Here is a 20408-nt window from a genome sequence, read left to right as displayed (position 1 = left end):
GGAGAAGGGGCACCTGGCTGGCTCAGTCAGTGGAGCATGCAACTCTTGATCTTGGGGCCATGAGTTTGAGCCCCACATTGGGCATAGATATTACTTAAATAATATAGGAAAGGAGAAGTGGATAAACAAGTATAAACAAGATTGGGCATGAGTTGATAGTTATGAAAGTTCATTATACATGGCAGTTCATTATATTATCCTGGCTACCTTTTCATATGTTTGAAATTATCCATAACAAAAAGGTAAATGCATTTCTAAAAGGGTTAATAGGGGCACCTGGGTGGCTCAGTTGGTTAAATGTCCCACTCTTGATTTTGGCTCAGTTTGGGATCTCAGGGTTGTGGAATCAAGCCCCACATCAGGCTCCACACTCAGTGTGGAGTGTGCTTGGGGTTCTCTCTCTCCCTCTCCCTTTGCCCCTCCCCCTGCTCAAGCGAGGGCTCTCTCTCTCTCAAAATAAGTAAAAATAAAATCTTAAAAAAATAAATAAAAGGGTTAATAATCTCATACAAATAACCTTGTAATAACCTTTTACAGCTCATTAGGAAAAATAGAAATATACCAAGTGAGCAAAAGATATGAACAGTGTGCAAAAGAAATACATAAATGGTAAATAAGCATATGAAGAAAACTTCAGTCTCAAAAACATGCAAATTAGGACAATGTGTGATATTGTGATTTATAGTGAGAAACATGTATTTGGTCTTCATCCACTCTTACTGGCTCGCAACTCCCCAAACCTTTGGAATTTCCTAAGGAAAAAGAGCAGTGGGAGTATCTTTTATTATAATATTTAGCCTTATGTAATCAGTTCCTGAAATAGCTCCATAGCCATAAAGGAGGAAGGAGTGTATTGTTATTCATAACAGGCCTGGTTCAACCACATCTAAATTTATGTTAATTAGATGAGTTTTGGAAAACTCCTAAGGATGGGGGCCAGTTCTCAGGGGAGCTAACCAGCACTGGAGGGTTGGAACTTTCAGTCCCATCCCTCACCCTACCTCCGGAAAGATGAGAGGGGCTGAGCTGGAGGTTAAATCAATTGCCAATAGCCAATGATTTAATCCATCATGCCTATGTAATGAACCCTCCATAGAAACCCAATAGTATGGGGTTCAGGGATTTTCCAGATTGCCGAACATGTGGATGTGCTGGGAGTGTGGCATTGTCTGTGGAGGGCACTGGACTGCCATGTCCCTTCCCATGTATCTTATCTTCTCCTACACATCTTTTCCATCTGGCTGTTCCTGAATTGTATCCTTTTCTAATAAACTGGTAACCTAGTAACATAAACTGTTTTCCCAAGTTCTGTGAGCCACTCTACACATTAATAGAACCCAAGGAGGAAGTCTTGGGAAACTCCAGTTATAGCCAGTTGGTCAGGAGCACAGGAAACAACCTGGACTTGTAACTGGTATCTGAAGTGGGGACAGTCTTGTGGGACCAGGTAGCATCCAAATGGAGTTAATTTAATTTCTTGGTGGTGCTAGAAAACACATTTGGAAAGGAGATACTTTTTTTCACCTGTAGAATTGACAGAGAAAAAAGTTTAATGCGAACTACTATTGATGAGGATGAGGTAAAGCAAATAGTGCATTTACCACTCACTAGTGGGAGAGTAAATCCAGTAGGTACCTAGGGGATTCTTGGTTGTCATCTCTGTCTTCTCCAAAGGGGTGGGCATTATTTGCTATTCCCATTTTACATGAGAGCTAACTAAATACCAGAATTATCCAAGGTCACACAACTGAGGGCTTGTTTTTTTCCTTCTACTACTGGGAAAGAAGATTCTGTTGATGAAATATTTTGCAATATATATGATAATGAGTTCTCTAGAGTTATTTTCTGACCTAGGTGATCCCAGATGATTGAGAAATAGAGCAGACATAAGCCCAGCCCAAGGCCGAGAGCAAAGCCCAGCTGATACCAGCCTGTGTCAGCCAAGCCCTAGTCTACCCACACACATGGGAGAGAGAAGTAAATGTAGTTCATTGTACACCAAGGAGGCTTTGCAGTTGTATGTTGCCAGCAGCCGCCTGAGGGCTCACCTTCTTTCCCTCCCCACTGCCCTTACACTGTAGTCCTCCTATTGTTGCTTCCTCCCTGAGTGCTTATAGCCATCAGTTCCTTCAACACTGGGATGCTAAGAAAGGTGGGCTATTCATTTCTCCATTTTCTTTACCTTGTTTCAAAGATTTGAGGAGGCTTATTAAAATTCTCCTAATGCAAAGTAAAGAAAAATAGAAGGGAGCTAGAAATAGGAAAATCTATTTAGATCCCCTAAATAGGTAAAGGGAACATAGTTCACTAATGATATTTATTTCACAGAAGCAGAACCAGTATTCTGATTTTTCAACATCCTAGAAACTGGGAAACATGAGGTAGTTTTCCTATCTCATGCCTGCAAGGTGGCAACAAAGTTGGAGACTTGCCAGGTGGTCCAACTGGGATGTCAAAGGGTAACCAACTAATTGTTCACTTTTTTAAAAAGATTATTTATTTATTTATTTATTTGACAAAGAGAGACACAGCGAGAGAGGGAACACAAGCAGGGGGAGTGGGAGAGGGAGAAGCAGCTCCCACCCCTGCCCCGCAGAGCAGGGAGCCGGATGCAGGACTCCATCCCAGGACCCTGGGACCGGGACCTGAGCTGAAGGCAGACGCTTAATGATTGAGCCACCCAGGCACCCCTCGTTCACTGTTTTTAACTGCTTGTTTTTCTCACCTGAGGCAGCAAACAAACTGGTTTGGGGCAGGTGAGACAATACAATGTGACTCTTTCCATTATCACGCCATTTCAGTTCTTGGTTCTATATAGGAAAAATTCATGAGTTATAACTGAAGAGGAAAACAGAACAAACAGACAAGCTATATAGTTTCTAAGTTGTGAGTGATTTTATTTTTCTACTGGAAGTTATTGCTCCCTGCCACTAATTTTTACCCTTTCCTTCAACAATAATAATCCATTCGTTTATTTAATGGGTATGTATTGAGAGCCTACTGTTTCCCAGGGCTACGCTGGTGAATGAAACAAACAGACCTTTATGGAGTTAAAGTATGGTTGCTGTAGGATGAACTTTGGTGCTTTCGAAGACTGTACAGGGCAGGCCCTTATGGCTTGAGTACAGCGAACAAGAGAGGAGGACTGGGGCCAGATTCAGGTGTGCTTCCTTGGGACTCACACATGCACGGTATTAGTTTTGTATTGTTGCTATTACAAATTACCACAAATTAGTGGCTTAAAGCAACACACCCTTGTTATCTGACAGTTCTATAGGTTAGAATTACAAAATCGGACTCACTGGACTAAAGTTAAAGTGTTCCTTTCAGAGGTTCTCGGGAAGGGTTTGTCTCCTTGCTTCTTTTCAGCTTCTAGAGGCTGCCTTCAATCCTTGGCTCACGGACCCCTTCTTCCATTCTCTAGTGAGCATCACTGCATCTCTCTGACCATTCTTCCATAGCTGCATCTCCTTTTCTGACCAAATCTGGGGCAGGTTCTCCAATTTTAAGGACCCATGTGACATAGATTAGGCTCGCTTGGATAATCTTCCCATCTTGAGGTCCTTAACTTAGTCATATCATCACAATATATTGTTCGATAAGGTAACATTTGCCGGTTCTGGTGATTAGGATGTGTATCTCTTTAAGTGTGGTGAGGATTATTATTTTGCCTAACACACACTTACATATACAAAGGTAGTTATGTCATGAATATTAAAATTTATATAGAAATTTTTCTCAAAAATGGAAATAAATAAAATAAAGGAACATAAACAAAAAGACTGCACCCCAAAACAGAGGCATAATCATTTTTAGAAAAATTTTTTCATATATATATTATTCATTAGTGTCTCTGATGAAATATTGCCATTGATATTGAAGAAAAAAGAAAGAGAGGTACAGCTGCAGTAAACAACGTGAATAATTCTTGGAAACATGATGTTGAGTAAAAAAGGAAGTCCCAGAAGACTACCCAAGTATAGGTCTTAGGTTTATATGAGTTTCCTCAGGGCTACCATAACAGATTGATAAAAACTAGGCGGCTTTAAAGGACAAAAATTTATTCTCTCACAGTTTTGTTGTCTAGAAGTCCAAACTCAAGGTATGTGCAGGGCCCTCTGACAGCCCTAGGGAAGAATTCTTCCTTGCCTCTTCTAGTTTCTGGTGGGTGTTGGCAATCCTTAAATTTTTTGATTTGTGGTTGCACAACCACATTCTCCAGCTCCTGTAACCTTCTTTCCTCTGTCTCCCTGCGTGACTCCAAATCTCCCTTTATAAGGACACAGTCATTGAATTTAAGGCCCACCAGAGTCTAGTCTAACCTCATCTTAATTTGATTACATCTCCAAAGACCCTATTTCCAAATAGAGCCACATTCATATGTTGGTGGGGGCCAGTTAGGATTCAACATATCTTTTGGGGGACACAATTCAACCCATACAATCAGGTTTCCCAAGAAACAGACTCTGAGATTGAGATTTGCTTGCAGGGGACTTATTTATGGAGTGCTCTAGGGAGCAGCATCTGTAAGGGAGTGAGGGAAGTGGGATTAAGCTGAGGGAGTAGTTGAACTGTGATGCAGGAGTAACAGAAGCCTGGGCTGATCCCACAGGGAGCTCTGAACGTAGGATGGCCTCACAGATGTCCATAATTGAGATAAGTGGGCCAGGCATGTGTAGTCCTGCATTAACTAGGCATTGGATGCAGGCTACCTGTGGGGAGAGGGCAGAGCAACTCCCTTCGGCCAAGAACAGTTCCCATAGGGGGTCACAACTGGGAGCCCTCAGCAACTAGCACTCTCTGCAAATGAATGTCTTGGTCCTGGAGAGGATATCAGGGTTGCATACTCCAGCATCCACTATATTATGGTTTTCAATAGATCTCAAAAATAAGCAAAAGTGTACAATATATTATTATTTCATATAAATTTGTGATAAAGTATTTACATGCAGGTATATGTATATACACATATACATATATATACTTTAAATAATTATACCTAAAAGCAATAGAGTGATACAAAATATATAGGACTGTAGGGATAGGGTAGGTTCTTGGTTTTTTCATTCTTGAGTTGGGTGGTGGGTTTATAATTTTTTATTATATTATGATTTATAACTAGCTTATGTATTTCATGTAATCTTTTGTATGTATCAGATAAGAAATCTCTACACCCAACGTGGGACTCGAACTCATGACCCCAAGATCAAAACTTGCATGCTCTACTGAGCCAGCCAGGTGCCCCTGTATCAAACATATTTATAAATATAATAAAAATAAGAAAGAAAATGAGGCAAAAGTAATAGCAATTAAAGTAGCTAGAAATTTTAGGAAAAATATGAGTAAAGACAGCAAATCCTGAGTCCATTGCTAAAGTAGGCCTTAAGATGAAGACAAACTTCCCCTGAAATTCCCCAATGTTACTTACTTTAGTTTGCTTGTATTAACCATCCTAAAATTTTATTTTTGGCTGGAAGTATGATGCTGACAAAAATATATTATTTTCTTTCCCTTTCATCTACTGTTAAATTGATTTGTTCACCATGGTACTAATTTTTTTTTAAGTGAAAGAGTATTTTGGGTAAGGTTGTTGGAATGATTAATCTGTTGGTGCAATAAAAAAAATCTGGTTCATGCACAGTATTGATATGTCAAGTTTTCACCATGGTAATTTTAAGTATTCATTTATTATTTAAATAATCTCTATACCCAATGTGGGGATAAAACTCACAACCTGAAGATCAAGAGTCTCATGCTTGGGGCGCCTGGGTGGCTCAGTTGTGAAGCGTCTGCCTTCCGCTCCGGTCGTGATCTCAGGGTCCTGGGATTGAATCCCTCATCAGGCTCTCTGCTTAGCCTGCTTCTCCCTTTCCCACTCCCCCTGCTCGTGTTCCCTCTCTTGCTGTCTCTCTCTCTCTCTCTGTCAAATAAATAAATAAAATCTTTAAAAAAAAAAGAGTCTCATGGTCTTCCGACTGAGCAGACCAGCCACTACTCACCGTGGTATTTTTAATGGTGTATTGAATGGAGAAAGAGGGTTGTTGGATTATGTTTGTATGATCACAGTTTTTACTTTAAAAAAAGTGTATGTATGTTGTCTATATCGTATAGCTTTATATTTACATAGAAAAAGAAACGGAAGAAGGCACTCCAAATTACCAGCTGTCATTTGTGGGGATAAGAAATGGGGTGGGATACTTTTTCATTTTATATACCTCTGTGATCTTTTGAAACTAAAAAATAAAATATTAAAACATGTTTTTTGATCACTTGTTTTAAAAAGACTGGTTTTAGTTTTCTTAGGCAAGAGTCCATCTTCAAGAGTTTGTTTTCATGTTAGAAAATGGCAGTGCTACTGAGATCTTTGAATGGGATAATGTATGTGAGGTCAACTTTTAACATGCTAATGCAATAACAAAGCATAGTAAATGTTAATGTGCATGTCTTTTGGTAATATTGTTTGTGAAAGAAATTAAATGGTAATATTGTTTGTTAAAGAAATATTAATTTTTTGGAAACCTCCTGATTTCTTGGTTTTTTTTTTTTTGAAAATTTTATTTATTTATTTTTGGGAGAGAGAGAGAAAGAGAAAGAGCACACATGAGCCAGGGGGTAGGGTGGTGGAAGGGCAGAGGGAGAAGCAGACTCCCTGATGTGGGACTCGATCTCAGGTCCTGGAATCATGACCTGAGCTGAAGGCAGACACTTAACTGAACTGAGCCACCCAGGCACTCATGGAAACCTGATTTCTAATGCCAAAAATTTCAGTTTCTTTTAAACCTGTTTGTTAATCGTGGCTCTTTTTTTTTTTTTTAATTCCAGGACTGAACACCTTCTCAACTGAACTTAAAGGAGAGATGTTTAAATGAAGATGAGCTAGAAGAAGACAGAACTGTTAAAAATACGTAAGTTTTATTATGTAGCCAAATGAAGGATTCGGCTCTCTTTTAACGGTATTCTTAAAAATTCCTAGCTTCTAGGAAATTCCCTAGTTATGGAATTTTCTTTCATTATATTGAACTACTCCTGATTTCATCATGAAAATCTGATCTGAAACTCAATTTATGGAAATATTGAAAATGAATTTGAAATTAAATGAGACCATCTGTATACTAATATGATGCAATATTGTTGATTCACATTTTTCCATATTAAAGACTGTTCTGAACTCTAAATCTTTTAAATAAATGAGACCGAAATTTAATGTGGTTGTGTCTGAGTATGCTACTTGTATAACAACCAGCTATTTCCAGGGACTCTTCACCTCTCTGTTAATCATTTCTTATGTTGCCTTTCTGAGCTAGTTATTGAGACATGATTTCATAACCACACCTTTTTAGCTGAAATCCCAGTTCTGCCACTTACTCTCTATATGTCCATAGGAAAGTTACTTAGATATTTTAGGCCTCATTTTTCTCACTGGACACTTAATGCCTTTCTGCCAATCACTGCTAAATGCTTATATAGTATTGTCTGATTTTACTGTTGTGAAATTTGAATGCTTAGTAGCTAAATCCATACACAATCATAGAGCTAATAAGAGGTAGGGTTGGCATATGATTCCAGATTTACCTGACACCAAAGCCCAAAGTTTTATAGTATTGCTTCCTCTTTGGAGAGTTATTAATGGTTTCATATGTTTGGTTAGGATGTCTGCCAATCCCTGGGAACCCTGGTCTGTATGTTAAATTTTAGCACAGAATACTGCTGAATAGGAGTAGACCATCATTGTAGGTTCCTGTATGCATTAGAAGGTTTAAAAAAATTTTTTTAATTTTTTTAGAAAGATTTTGTTTATTTTTTGAGAGAGCTCAAATTGGGGGAGGGGCATGGAGAGGGGGAGAGGAAGAAAAGGCGCAATCCCAGGACCCTGAGATTATGACCCGAGCTGAAGTCAGACACTCAACCAACGAGCACCCAGGTGCCCCTGCATTAGAGTTTTTAAGTGGTTCATAAAATTTCTCCATAGACAAAGGATTGCTGTTCAGTTCCAAAAGTATATAGCCCTCTGGACCTCAAAGGGCTTTCTCTGGCACAGACACTTCACCCTGTGATGCTACTGTCTTTTTCTTTTAGTAAATATATGTGTGCATTCTTTTTAAAAAAATTATTTATTTATTTATTTGACAGAGAAAGACACAGTGAGAGAGGGAACACAAGCAGGGGGAGTGGGAGAGGGAGAAGCAGGCTTCCTGCGGAGCAGGGAACCCGATGCGGGGTTCGATCCCAGGACCTCGGGATCATGACCTGAGCCGAAGGCAGATGCTTAACGACTGAGCCACCCAGGTGCCCCATATGTGTGCATTCTTAATAAAGATTATTCTTATTAATTGCAAGGGCACTGCTCAGACCTGATAGAAAAAAATGGGTACCAAAATGAGGTGGTTTCAATCAACATTCCTTGAGCAAAGGTACCATACTCAATACAAATTCTAAGAACAGTAGAAAGTCCATTTCAATGGTGCCTGTCATTATTCATTAAAAAAATCCAAAATCAACAATTATTTTTTGTTGCCTGTTTATTTTTATGTCAGATGCTATGGTAGGTGCTAGAGGCATGTTTATGTGTGGTGTGTGTGTGTGTATGTGTGTGTGTGTGTGTGTGTTCTTCAAAATCACAACAAAACCCTCAGTGGGTATTTGTTGCTCTCTCCTTTCCTCTACCCCGTCCTACTCTGCCCGATTAATTTCTACTTAGCCTTAGATCCCAACTCAAATGTCACTTCCTTAGAAAGGCTTCTCAGGGCAGTCCCCTCTTCCCATCTAAATTAGGTCCTCCCTTTATCTTCTTTTCTTAACCCCTATTCTTTTCTTCTTTGTACTCATTACAATTTTTATCATATAACTAGTTGGATGTGCTTAATGTCTGCCTCTCTAGCTAGACTATTTTCATTTATTCATCATTCATTCAACGGGTATTTATTGCATACGTACTAAGTATCAGTTATTCTTAGGTGCACATCCTGGGTGAAGATACAAGAAAGTGTCACTGTCCTCATGAACGTACATTCTATTGGGAAGATGGACAAAAACCAAATAATCAAACAGTTTGAAGGCATTAAGGGTTATAAGGAAAGTAAATTAGGGTAAAAAGATAAGTGGTGACAGGGCAAAGGAGAAGAGGTGATTTGGTCTATTTATGTAGGTCCATCAGAGAAAACCACTCTAAGTGGGAGAATGTGTACACAGAAGCCCAAAGAATATAAAGGAGTGAGACTTGGGAGACAGAGGGTAAGAGGTTCTGGAAAAGGAACAGGAAATAGAACTGTTCTGAGATTGGAATGAACTTGACTTATTTTGGGAACTGCAAGACATGTGGCTGGAATCAAGTGAGCACAGGAGTTGTTGATGCTGCTGGAGAGGTCAGGGAAGATAAACTAGTCTTGGAGGATTTTGTTCTTAATCTGATTTCTAAAGTCCTTGAAGGGATTTGAACAGAAGAAATGATACCTAATTTACTTGAAAAAAACCACAAACAAACAACAACAACCACTCAAGTTGCTTCATGGAGAACAAACCTCAAGACAGTTTCTGGGAGATCAGTGAGGAGGCTGTTGCCATATTCCAGGTAAGAAATCCTTGTGATTTGGATGAGGTTGGTAGTAGCAGAAGTGGGGAGAAGTGGTCAGTCAAGATATATTTTGGAGGTAGTGTGAACAAGACTTGCTGAAGAACTGAATGTGGGAATGTAATGGAAAGAAAAAAATCAAGGCTGACCCCTAGTTTTAAACCTTAGAAAGCTGGTAAATAGTGATACTTTTAACAGATTGGAAGCAGAGAAGTGTGTGTGTGTGTGTGTGTGTGTGTGTGTGTGTGTATGTTTGAGGGGGTAGAGTCTGTTTTGAACATGTTTCCCTTGAGATGTTTATTTTACATCTTAATGGAGATGTTGAGTAGTCAGGTAGAGATTATGTATTTATGCACACCTCTGAGCAGAAGTTCAGCCTGGCCAGAGATATTTGGAATTCATCAACTTACAGTTGATATTTAAAACCAAGGGACTGGATAAAATCATGTAGGGAGACTGTAGAGAAGTAAAGAGAGCAGAGGTCTGAGCCCAAGGGCACTGGATCATATAGAGGCCAGCATTAGGCGGTGCCATCCATCGAAGGATGGGAAGGAGCATCTGGGAAGGAGCAGCTGGTAAGGAAAACAGAGGCCACTCATCATTGAATGGTAGAACAGGATGAGGACTGAGAATTGACTATTTGCTCATTATTGTATATCCAGTACTTAACCTAGCTTAGTTTCTGGTACAGCAATATTTGTCGAATGAAAGAATCTTCACGTCCATTTATTTGTCAGATGTTTATTGAGTATCTCAGGGTTCCAGGAACTGTTCTAGGTCCTATGGATTCACAGCATAGTGTTCCCAATAATCATAAGTTCTACTGGGGGCCATAGACATACATACAAATGCAACACAAATGCATATTATTAGTTTATTTTTTTAAGTTTTTATTTTTTAAAATAAAAAATAAAATAATTAAAATAAAATAATAAAATAATAAAATAAAAATATTAGAAATATTTTTTAAAATAAAAATTATTTATTTTATTTTTTAAAGATTTATTTATTAGAGAGAGAGAGCGCGCGCGCGAGCGTGCGCATGCACCAGCAGGGGGAGGGGCAGAGGGAGAGAGAATCCTTAAAGAGCCTCCCTGCTCAGCACCCAGTCTGACGCAGGGCTCATCCCTCCACCCGAGATCACAACCTAAGCCGAAATTAAGAGTCCCCCTGAGCCATCCAGGTGCCCCTAAGATTTTATTTGTAAGTAATCTCTACATCCAACGTGGGGCTCAAATTTACAACCCTCAAGAGTCGCCCACTCTATTGACTGAGCCAGCAGGCACCCTTGTATATGCATTTGGGGCTACACTGCATGTGAAGACTTTGGCTAGAGGGAGATGTTGAGACAAAAAAGTGGTGGGATTTCATTGAACTGGACAGGCAACCTCAGCCAAGGGTATCAAATTCAATGAAAACAAAAGGTGCCTGCTCAACTCACATGGCTGCATTCTGCTAGACAGTTGACAGTTTATAAAGAATAGTATCAGCCTTAGGGTTATACTTAATTATTCTGATAAGAGGGTGGAAAAAGAGTGGGGGTTTGGGCAGGGAGAGATAAGGTTCTGAAACTAAATATTATAAAATTATTACGTTAGCTTCAAGATATGTTGAACTGTTGATCCTTACAATTACTACCCTTAAATTCCTGCCTTTTAAAAAAGTCTCAAGTCTTGAATCGGCAGTCCCTACTGGCTAAGAAAAATTTTAGGTGTTTTATATAAACCAGATCCATGCCAGAAAAGGAAACAAAAACTCTTGATGGATGAGAGAGTAAGTGTGAAGCACTCTATTGCATTACACAATCTCCCATGCTTACCTTGTGGAACTTTGGAACTTTGTGGAACTTTGGTTTTCTTATCTCTACTAGGACCACAACTTTTGCGTCCCCTCGCACCCCGCCTACCCCCACAGAAAACGTAAATTTAAAAAAAGGGAGTAAAACAAAAATCTCTATTGTCCTTTAAGGTCCTAGGTTAAACATGGAGTCCCTTCCCCAAACTACTTATTCATCAAGCTGTGTTCCTCTATGTTCCTCTATTTCTCATTCATCTTACAGCTCTTATGCCACTGTGTATTACAGTTATTTGAGTCCGTGAAGTTATTTGCCTTGAACGCCAAGACCTTGGGAGCATTGTTGTTTAATGCTCAGGGCGAGAGGGAGTATTTAGAAGGTCCACAGTAAGTGCATGTAACTGGAGGGAAGATGTTCCGTGAGGGAGACATAGAAATGGGAGATGCAAGCCTTTATTCGGAAAAGTTTATGGGAACAATGACAGAATATTTAACAGTGATACAGAAGTATTTAATACAGAGGTGAAAATAAAACCAAGACTCCACGCCCGCTTCTTACTACCATCTTCCCATTCACTAGTGGCTTCTCAGACCCCATTCCCTCCTAGATCCCGAGCTCAAACGCAGCTGGGTCTCCCTGGCCAATTGGAGCGCAGTCTCCCGCTGTCGTGAGGACCACTGCAGCCAACGAGAGACCTGGGCGATTTGGTGGGGTGAGACCTGCCGCCCTCTGGCGGAATCCTGGGGGCGTGGTGACGCGTTGGGCGGGGCTGAAGTGTGATTGGCAAGGAACCGGCTCGGAACAGAAACAGGGCCCAGTGCGCGCGTGAGGGGACATGGGAGGGGTAGCGAAACTGGAATCAGCCAGTGGCTGACGCACTACGCACAGCGGGAACGCTAGATCACCAATGGCGGCACGGATATGGCGCCGCGGGCGGGGTTTAGGCCGAAAGAGGCGCCGGGGCAGCGCCTGTTAGTGTCGTCCTCACCGTCACGGCGGGCGCCTCTTCCTGGATTCATTCATTCGTTTTTGCATTCACGAAGGTAGTAAGGCCTCCTTGAAAGCCATGGAGAGCGCTTTTCCTGCCGCCGGCTTCTTGTACTGGGTAGGCGCAGGCACCGTGGCCTACGTGGCCCTGCGCATCTCGTACTTGCTCTTCACGGCCCTTCGGGTCTGGGGTTTGAGTCACGAGGCCGGGGTCGGACCCAGGCTCGGAGAATGGGCAGGTGAGTGCAATCCAGCGCCGCCGGCCCCCTCGCTCTTGGGGCGGCTCGCGGGGCTCCAGGCCGGGGTCTGGCCGGTGCTGACCACGTCCGGGCCCAGCGCCTGGCCTTCCCCTCTTCAGGGCCCCTCTCCCTCCTGAGGCCCCTGCGTCCCTCGTACCCGCCCGGCCCCTTACACGGCTGCTGGCTTGTCTGGACTTGTAGAGTTCTTAAATAGTAAATACGTTGTCGGCCCACCTCAGCGAATCTGAAGTGCCACTTGGTGCACTTGGTGGGTGCTGGAGCAATCTGGCCTGAACTCCCAGGGACTTGTGTCCTTTAAGCCATTCCGGGTTCATGGCCGGGAGTCCGTCACCTTGCTGCCTCCTCAGTCACACTCTGCGCACCGAGGTTCGCCCCTTGTTCAGTGTTTTTAAAATAAAGTTTTTCGTTTGATTGGAATAGGGGTCCCCTGCTAAGGGTGAAAGGCATTCTGTTGACTTTTTTGGGGGTGAAGATGGACGAAGAGGACATAGAATTACAGAAGTCTTTCTGCTTTTTGGAAACTTGCCTCTCTCCAATTACTTGGATTCGGCCTAGTTCATGTAATTTACAAGGTTTTTGTTTTGTTTTTAATTTCTCCTTAAACTTTTCTGGAGGCCTGATGTGTAACATTACTGCCTCTGCAAAACGGTATCTCTCCGTGTAGAAATCAGAAATACTTTGGCAGAAGGACACTTACAGGAAAAAGTGTTCCCCCAAAGAGTAAGCTAAACATATGGATCTTGTTCCATTCAGTTGGAGGATTTTAAAAGTAGAAGAGAAAGGTCAGATTGCAGCAGTTGGGAAAATTACCTGCAGGGAAGTTTTGCCCTGGCTTTTCTTTCTTTTTTGTTGCTTTTCTGTATTTTTCCTTTCTTTGGGCTTTTTTTCTTTTTAAATCAAGTGGTGTGCTGTGGTCGTTCTCTGTGATTATTTATTCTGCTATTTCATTATTGAATGTACACTTCACCAAGCATTTGATTGAATTTTGGGATGGTTAAGGGTTGCTTTCAGACTAGGCTCAACTAAGGTACACAAATAATGGAACACCATGTTCTTCACTTTATTCATTCAAAACATTTAAATAACTTAGTAGGAAAAACCTTTTTGGGGCAGCAATGTAAAGAGAACACATCTCAAGTAGGAATGGATATGTAAGAGCTCTGTCCATGATGTGAAGCAGCTTGTTCACATTATAATACTCATTTTTTTTTAATTTTTTTATTGTTATGTTAATCACCATTATAATACTCATTTTTAAAAAATCACTTAGTGGTTTCTGATATTCCTTGAAAAACAAGTGAAGTGCTCAACTAGATTGTAATAAAGTTTATGATTTCACAATTGACTTGCCCAACTTCTTGTTTGTCACATTTGGAAAACTAGCTTGTCAACTTTGGAGGTAGTTACACAAGATTCCAGTGCATTAGGAAATCACATATCAAGATGAAGTTTTGTAAGCAAAGAGTCATGTTAATAACTTTTTTTAAACGATCTAAAGTAGACCGTAGTGTAATAACTCAGATGGTCCAAATCATCATTGAAAAGATTTGTCCCAGAGGAAGGATACTTGCTAAATTGAAGGAAGTGTTTAAAAGATTTAGAAATGAATTTTGAACCAGAACACTGGGATGTAACAGAGGATCATAGTATCATAAGGTGACACTGTGATTGTTAAGTTCAGTCTACCCTGGATTGTTAGAAAAATCTCTTAAGTACTTGAGTAGAAGAAATGATCAAGTTGTTATTTGTAACATTACATATATGTGGTGGCCTGGATCTTAAAATATTTTCTTTACCTCTCCAAATTCAGGGAATCTTTGAAAAACAAAATTAAGAGTACTTCATCTTAAACAGGTTCTTTGTATCATTTGGAGGGATGAACTGAAATAATTTGACAAACAAAGCAGCAGAGATGACACTTGAATAATTAGAGTTAAATGTGATTCAAATTAGGTAGATAATTTTTTCAGTCAAGGTTAGGATTATTAGAATTAATTTTTGTGTCTAAATAGCACTAATAAGTTTTCTCCCCTATAAAATTGGTATCTTCATCCTGTGCAGCCTTCTTTGAATAAATGGTGGTAGCAGGCAGTTTTAGGGAGACATTTTCTACTTTCTAGTACTAACATATAACATCTTCCTCTCCATAACAAATACTTTATGATATATTAATGTGCGTTGAGTTGATAATGTATTTTTATTCTTGTTATTCTTAAGTGTCTTCATGTGAGTATGTTTAATTTCTCCTCAGATTTTAGAATCTGAAGGAGCAGGAGTGTGGGTCCCCATTTTTTTTTTTTTTTTTTTGTCTTTTCCCACAGTAACTGGTGTATTGATCAGATTTAAGTGCTTCTAAACTTAAAAACAAAAGCTTGGAAAAATAAATAAGTCATGGGGATGTAATGTACAGCATGGCAACTATAGTTAATAATACTTGACTGAAAATTTGAAAGTTGCCGGGAGATTAAATCTTAAAAGTTCTGGAGCACCTGAGTGGCTCAGTCAGTTAAGTGTCTGCCTTCAGCTGGGGCCCTGGGATCGAGCCCCGCATCGAGCTCTCTGCTCAGCAGAGAGCCTGCTTCTCCCTCTGCCTGCCACTTTGCCTATCTGTGCTCTCTATCTCTCTGTCAAATAAATAAATAAAATCTTTAAAAAAAAAATCATAAGTTCTCATCACAAGAGGTTTCTGGCTGGCTCAGTCGATGGAGCATGACCCTTGATCTTGAGGTCATGAGTTCAAGCCCCACTTTGGGCAGGAAAAAATTCACAAGAAAAAAATTCTGTAAATATGTATGGTGATGGATGTTACCTAGACTTACTGTGGTGATCATTTCACGATATATACGACTATCAAATCGTGGGGTGCCTGGGTGGCTCAGTCGGTTGGGTGGCTGCCTTCAGCTCAGATCATGATCCCAGGGTCCTGGGATAGAACCCCACATGGGGCTCCCTGCTCGGCAGGAAGCCTGCTTCTCCCTCTCCCACTCCTCCTGCTTGTCTTCCCTCTCTTGCTGTGTCTCTCTCTGTCAAATAAATAAAATCTTAAAAAAAAAAACCCAACTATCAAATCGTTTACGTTGTACACCTGAAACTAGTATAATGCTGTATGTCATTATATCTCAACAACAACAAAAAAACAAACAAAACCCCAAAAGCTTGTAAAAACATGAAAACAGGTCTGCTTTGCAATCAGTAAAAATATTTCAGACCACATATTCTTTAATCTAGTTAGGGTTTTAAGACCATGCATTACTTGGCCCATACCCTAGTTTATCTCTTTCCTGTAATCGAGAGTTAAGTCATCTCTTTTCCCTAGTTCTCTCCAGTACCATTGCCACTCAAGTGAGTTACGCTGATTTCACTAGGTCCCTAGTAGATGGGTTTTGCCAATTTTGCCTGTCATTGTTACGGGATACTTCCCGTATTTCTTAGAAGAACAAAGAGCTCCTGTGGAACTGGAGCTTTAGTTCCTTGAAGGTCACTGTAGCGAGTAATCAGAAGATTGCTAACAAAAGTGGTCAGTTTGTACTAAATAAAGGAGAGAACAGTCATTACTGTGGAGAAATAAAGAATGTAATCTGTAGGCTTTGGTTTGAGCATAGATAAAGTTTGCATTTATTTTAGCAATTTCCATCATTGCAATTCATCTAAAATGATTGATATTGAAATAACGTGGAGGTGAGAGATGGAAAGGCAAGGTAAGTATACTTCTAAAGCCAAGATATTTTATAACTTTAAACCCAAGACAGCACTCTGAGCTCTTATTTTTAGTTTTTAATAGAGAGGATATTGCTCCAGGCAGCAAAGAATAAAGGATCCACTAAGCAGTTAGATTTAAAAAATAGCTTTATTGAGATATAATTTCTATACCATACAATTTACCCATTTTAAAGTGTAGAGTTCAAGGGGCGCCTGGGTGACTCAGGTGTTTGTGTCTTCCTTCGGCTCAGGTCCTCATCTCCAGGTCCTCCTAGCTCAGTGGTGGGGTTGCTTCTCCCTCTCCCGATCCCTCTTCCCCTGCTGTGCTATCTTTGTCTCTGTTTCTCCTTCTCAAACGAATAAGTAAAATCTTTAAAAAAAAATTAAAGTGTACAGTTCAAGATTTTTATTATAGTTACAGGGTTGTGCAACCATTATAATCTAATTTTGGAACATTTTCATCTTCCTTAAAAGAAACCCTGTACCCATTAGCTGTCACTCCCCAACCCCCACCCCCTCAAGTCCTAGTCAACCACTAATCTACTTTCGGTCTCTCTCTGTACATTTATATGTGTGCCTATTCTGGATATTTCCTATAAATGGTATCCTACAATGTGAAGTATTTTGTGACTGGCTTTCATTTAGCACCTTTCCAAGGTTCCCCACATTGTAGCTTGTTTCAATGCTTCCTTTCTTTTTATCGCTGAATAACACTCCATTCTGTGGAGTGAGTTTAGATTTTGCAAAGGGTCTTTACCTCTGCATTTTGCTGTCTGCACATCTATATTAGCAGATCCCTGAGATTTTGCAGCTTTGGATCCTGATGAAACTCATTTGGCCCTGTGGTATTCCAAGGTTTTTCTAATTCAGTTGACAATGAAGACTTAGAAAGGTCATGGGGTGGTGGGCTTCTTTTGTAGAAAAGCCATTCATCAAGCTGGCTTTGCTTAGCCAAGCTTCAAGAATCAAAGGATTCTCAAAATCGGGTGTGGTGCATAATTTCTGTTTTTACTTTGGATAACTACACAGGATTGGTCTAGTTACCTCCAGTGGCTAAGGGCTGCTTGAGTAACCAGGGCCCACTGGCAGTAGATCCCTTTCTTTAACTGGGCTTTGAAGGTATCACACGATTTGAGGAACTATGTATGAAATGCCAAGTCATATTAATAACTGCCATTTATTGAAAGCTTGAAGTATTCCAGGCATTTGCCATAGATTATCTTTGATCAGTCTTTGAGCTCTGCCCTATTATCCCCAGTGTATAGAGAAAGAAACGGAGGCTTAGGTAAATGACTTCCTTTGTCTTTGGTTTCATAGCTAGTGAGTTGGCAGAAGCCAAGTTGTCCATTCTACAATATGCATGTGCTTATGCGTCGGTGATTGCTTTATAGACTGCATGGGTACTTGGGGTTGGATTCCTTTATATCTTAGGAACATACTGCTTTATTTTATTTTTTATTTTTTAAGCTTTTATTTTTTAATTTTTAAATTATTTTTTAAAGATTTTATTTACTGGAGAGAGAGAGCGTGGGAGAGAGAGAGAGAGCACGACCCAGGGGAGGGGCAGAGAGAGAGGGAGAAGCAGGCTCCCCGCGGAGCAGGGAGCCCTACCAGGCCCATCCCAGGACCCTGAGATCATGACCTGAGCCAAGTTAGGTGTTTAAGCTTTTATTTTTCCGTAATCTCTACGCCCCAACGTGGAGCTTGAACTCACGACCCTGAGATCAAGAGTCATATGCTCTAACAAACAAGCCAGCCAGGTGCCCTGGAACATACTGCTTTTTAATCAAAGGCACACTTTTAAATGTGTACATGCTTGGTGTTTCTGGAAGCATTGTGGACTAGGTAGCACATGTTAGAATCAAGTAGCTCAGGATTGGTCTGAGAGAGCTGCCCTGGGGGAGCAATGAGTGAAGGGAAGGGAAGAGAAGGTGTTAGGCTCCTGAGGCTGGAAATTGGAGGGCTCTCACGAAAACAGGGCCTGAGTGACTAGAGCCGGGAAGGGATGGGTGGGAGGTAAAATGAGAGTGGAGGGGGGAGAAGGAGCCAGGGAGCAGGGCTATTTAAACTATTCCAGGAACAGGGAAAACAACTGAAGGGGTTTTAAGCAGAAGGATGATATTGTTGAGTTGCAACTCTAAAGAGAATTCCTTGTTTCTCTGACCTTCCCAACATTGTTGCATTGCCACAGAGACGGACCAATGCAAGTTATTCAGGTAATCTCAGTCAAAATTGCCTTAAAAAAACCCAAAGATCCCCGAATGCAAATTCATACTTTATAGAGTATGGGAGGGTACTTTTGTGCTGTTCCTGGTTATCATCTTTCAGAGACCATTTCTCCCTGGGGGAAAATCTAAAAACTGTGGTGTGGGAAGTTCTGCTCTTAACCAGGGACTGGGTGATAGGGTTTGTTGCATGAACCCTGAAACTGGGTTACTGCTTTCTTGAGGTCAGTCCATAAAACCGTGGTGTGGTAGTTGAGAAGCCTGCCACAAATCCCGTATCAGAGGGAACACTTTGTTTTATTTTCTCACTTTGTCTCGTGAAACAAGGGGTTTACCCCATCTCTGGCTGTTGCAGGGAGACTAACCAGTTTCCGCAAAGTTATCTTTAGCACCATTAAGTGAAGTTATTTTCTATTTAAATGATGAAGCCAGCGGGGGAAGGGAAGAAAGGCTAGCAAACTTAAGATTTAGAACAATTACTGCCTCTCAAGAGTATCACACTGGTTAACAATAGTGATAATGGCTTTGGCTTTGGCTTTGGAGTAGGAGCTGCAAGGGTGAGCTTTGCTAGTGGCTAAAATGTTTGACGTTGGGCAAAGATAATTAACCTCTGAGAATAACTTTCTTCATCTATCAGATGGGACTTAGGCTTTTCAGGAGTATTATGACAACAAAATGAGATGTAAATGAGGCTCTAGTATAGTCCTTTGTGTGTTTTATGGATACTAAGTAAATATTTAAGGACATTTTTTATTTGTATATATTACTCTTATTTGATGAAGAGGAATTGTTGAAACCAAGAATAATATAGTTCACTCAGCTGATAAACTATTAGAAATTTGAAGTTATGAACAGATCACTTAATTAGTGAGTACTTGAGGAAGATTTCTTGCTTTTGTGAAAAGATTGACCAAGTGCTTCCCTGAAATATGGTTCCCCTTAGTGGACCTAAGATATGAAGTTTTAGGAAAATTTGGTTCTGTGCAACTTTTCAATTGAATTTGTAAAAATCTTAGAATTATCTCTGACTCTTCTCTCACCCCATATACAGTCTATTAGGAAATCCCATTGTCTCTAACTTCAGAATATTCAGAATCCAGGTCCTTCTACACTCTAGTGTAAGCCACTGAAATCTCTTGCCTTGATAGAATGGCAGCCTCCTGTCTCTCTGCTTCCATTGCTGCCCCCCCGCCCCCCACCACTCCCCACCACCCCAGCTGATTCTTAAACAACCGCCAGAGTGATCCTTGAAAAGCTCAAGTTGGATCATGTGATCCTCTGCCCAGATCCTTCCAGTGGCTTCTCATCCTGTTCGTATTAAAAACCAGAATTCTTTCTGTGGTTGACAAGGCTTTTCAACCACCTGCCTCCTGCCTTCTTTTACCTCTGACCTCATCTCTGCCCAGTTTTCCTCTCTCTCTCCCTCCCTCCCAGTCATTTTCACTTCTTGCTTGAACATGCTTCCTTGAACTCACTTCCTTGGACATGCTTCACACTGCTGCCTTGGAGCCTTTGGTTATTTCCCCTTCCTGGAATGCGCCAGGGGTGGGGTGTTTGCTTTGGTTTTGCATTTTTTTCTTTTGTTTTGCAAAATGTGTACACCTTGTTTCTTTTTTGTTTTAAAATTTCAAGTGACAGCACACCTAAAAAACGAGATTGAAATTAAACCAAGGCTGGTTAGGGGCACCTGGGTGACTCAACTGGTTAAGCATCTGCCTTTGGCTGAGGTCATAGTCTCAGGGTCCTGGGATTGAGCCCCTTGTTGGGTCCTCTGCTCAGTGGGGAGTCCGCTTCTCCCTCTCACTCTCCCCCGTGCGTGTGCACTCTCTCTCTCTCAAATGAATAAATAAAATCTTTAAAAAAAAAAAAGAAAC

The 20408-nt window shown here is 40.7% G+C and overlaps 1 protein-coding gene across 1 annotated transcript in view; it reads left to right on the top strand.

Moving 5' to 3' along the window:
* The first annotated feature begins 12220 nt into the window (after positions 1 to 12220).
* Positions 12221 to 20408, top strand: part of HSD17B12 (hydroxysteroid 17-beta dehydrogenase 12) — a 171573-nt gene continuing 163385 nt past the window's right edge. Inside the window, exon 1 of the mRNA XM_025878361.2 lies at positions 12221 to 12589. Coding sequence (XP_025734146.1) covers positions 12430 to 12589 — 160 coding nt within the window. The 5' untranslated portion in view covers positions 12221 to 12429. The remainder of the gene's footprint in view (positions 12590 to 20408) is intronic.

The sequence above is a fragment of the Callorhinus ursinus genome, unplaced genomic scaffold (assembly GCF_003265705.2).
Source record: "Callorhinus ursinus isolate GAN/ISIS: 27379988/994484 unplaced genomic scaffold, GSC_fseal_2.0 scaffold21, whole genome shotgun sequence".
In the NCBI taxonomy this organism is placed as follows: domain Eukaryota; kingdom Metazoa; phylum Chordata; class Mammalia; order Carnivora; family Otariidae; genus Callorhinus; species Callorhinus ursinus.
Note: the sequence above shows the minus strand (reverse complement) of the source record. Positions and strands in the feature narration are given on the sequence as shown.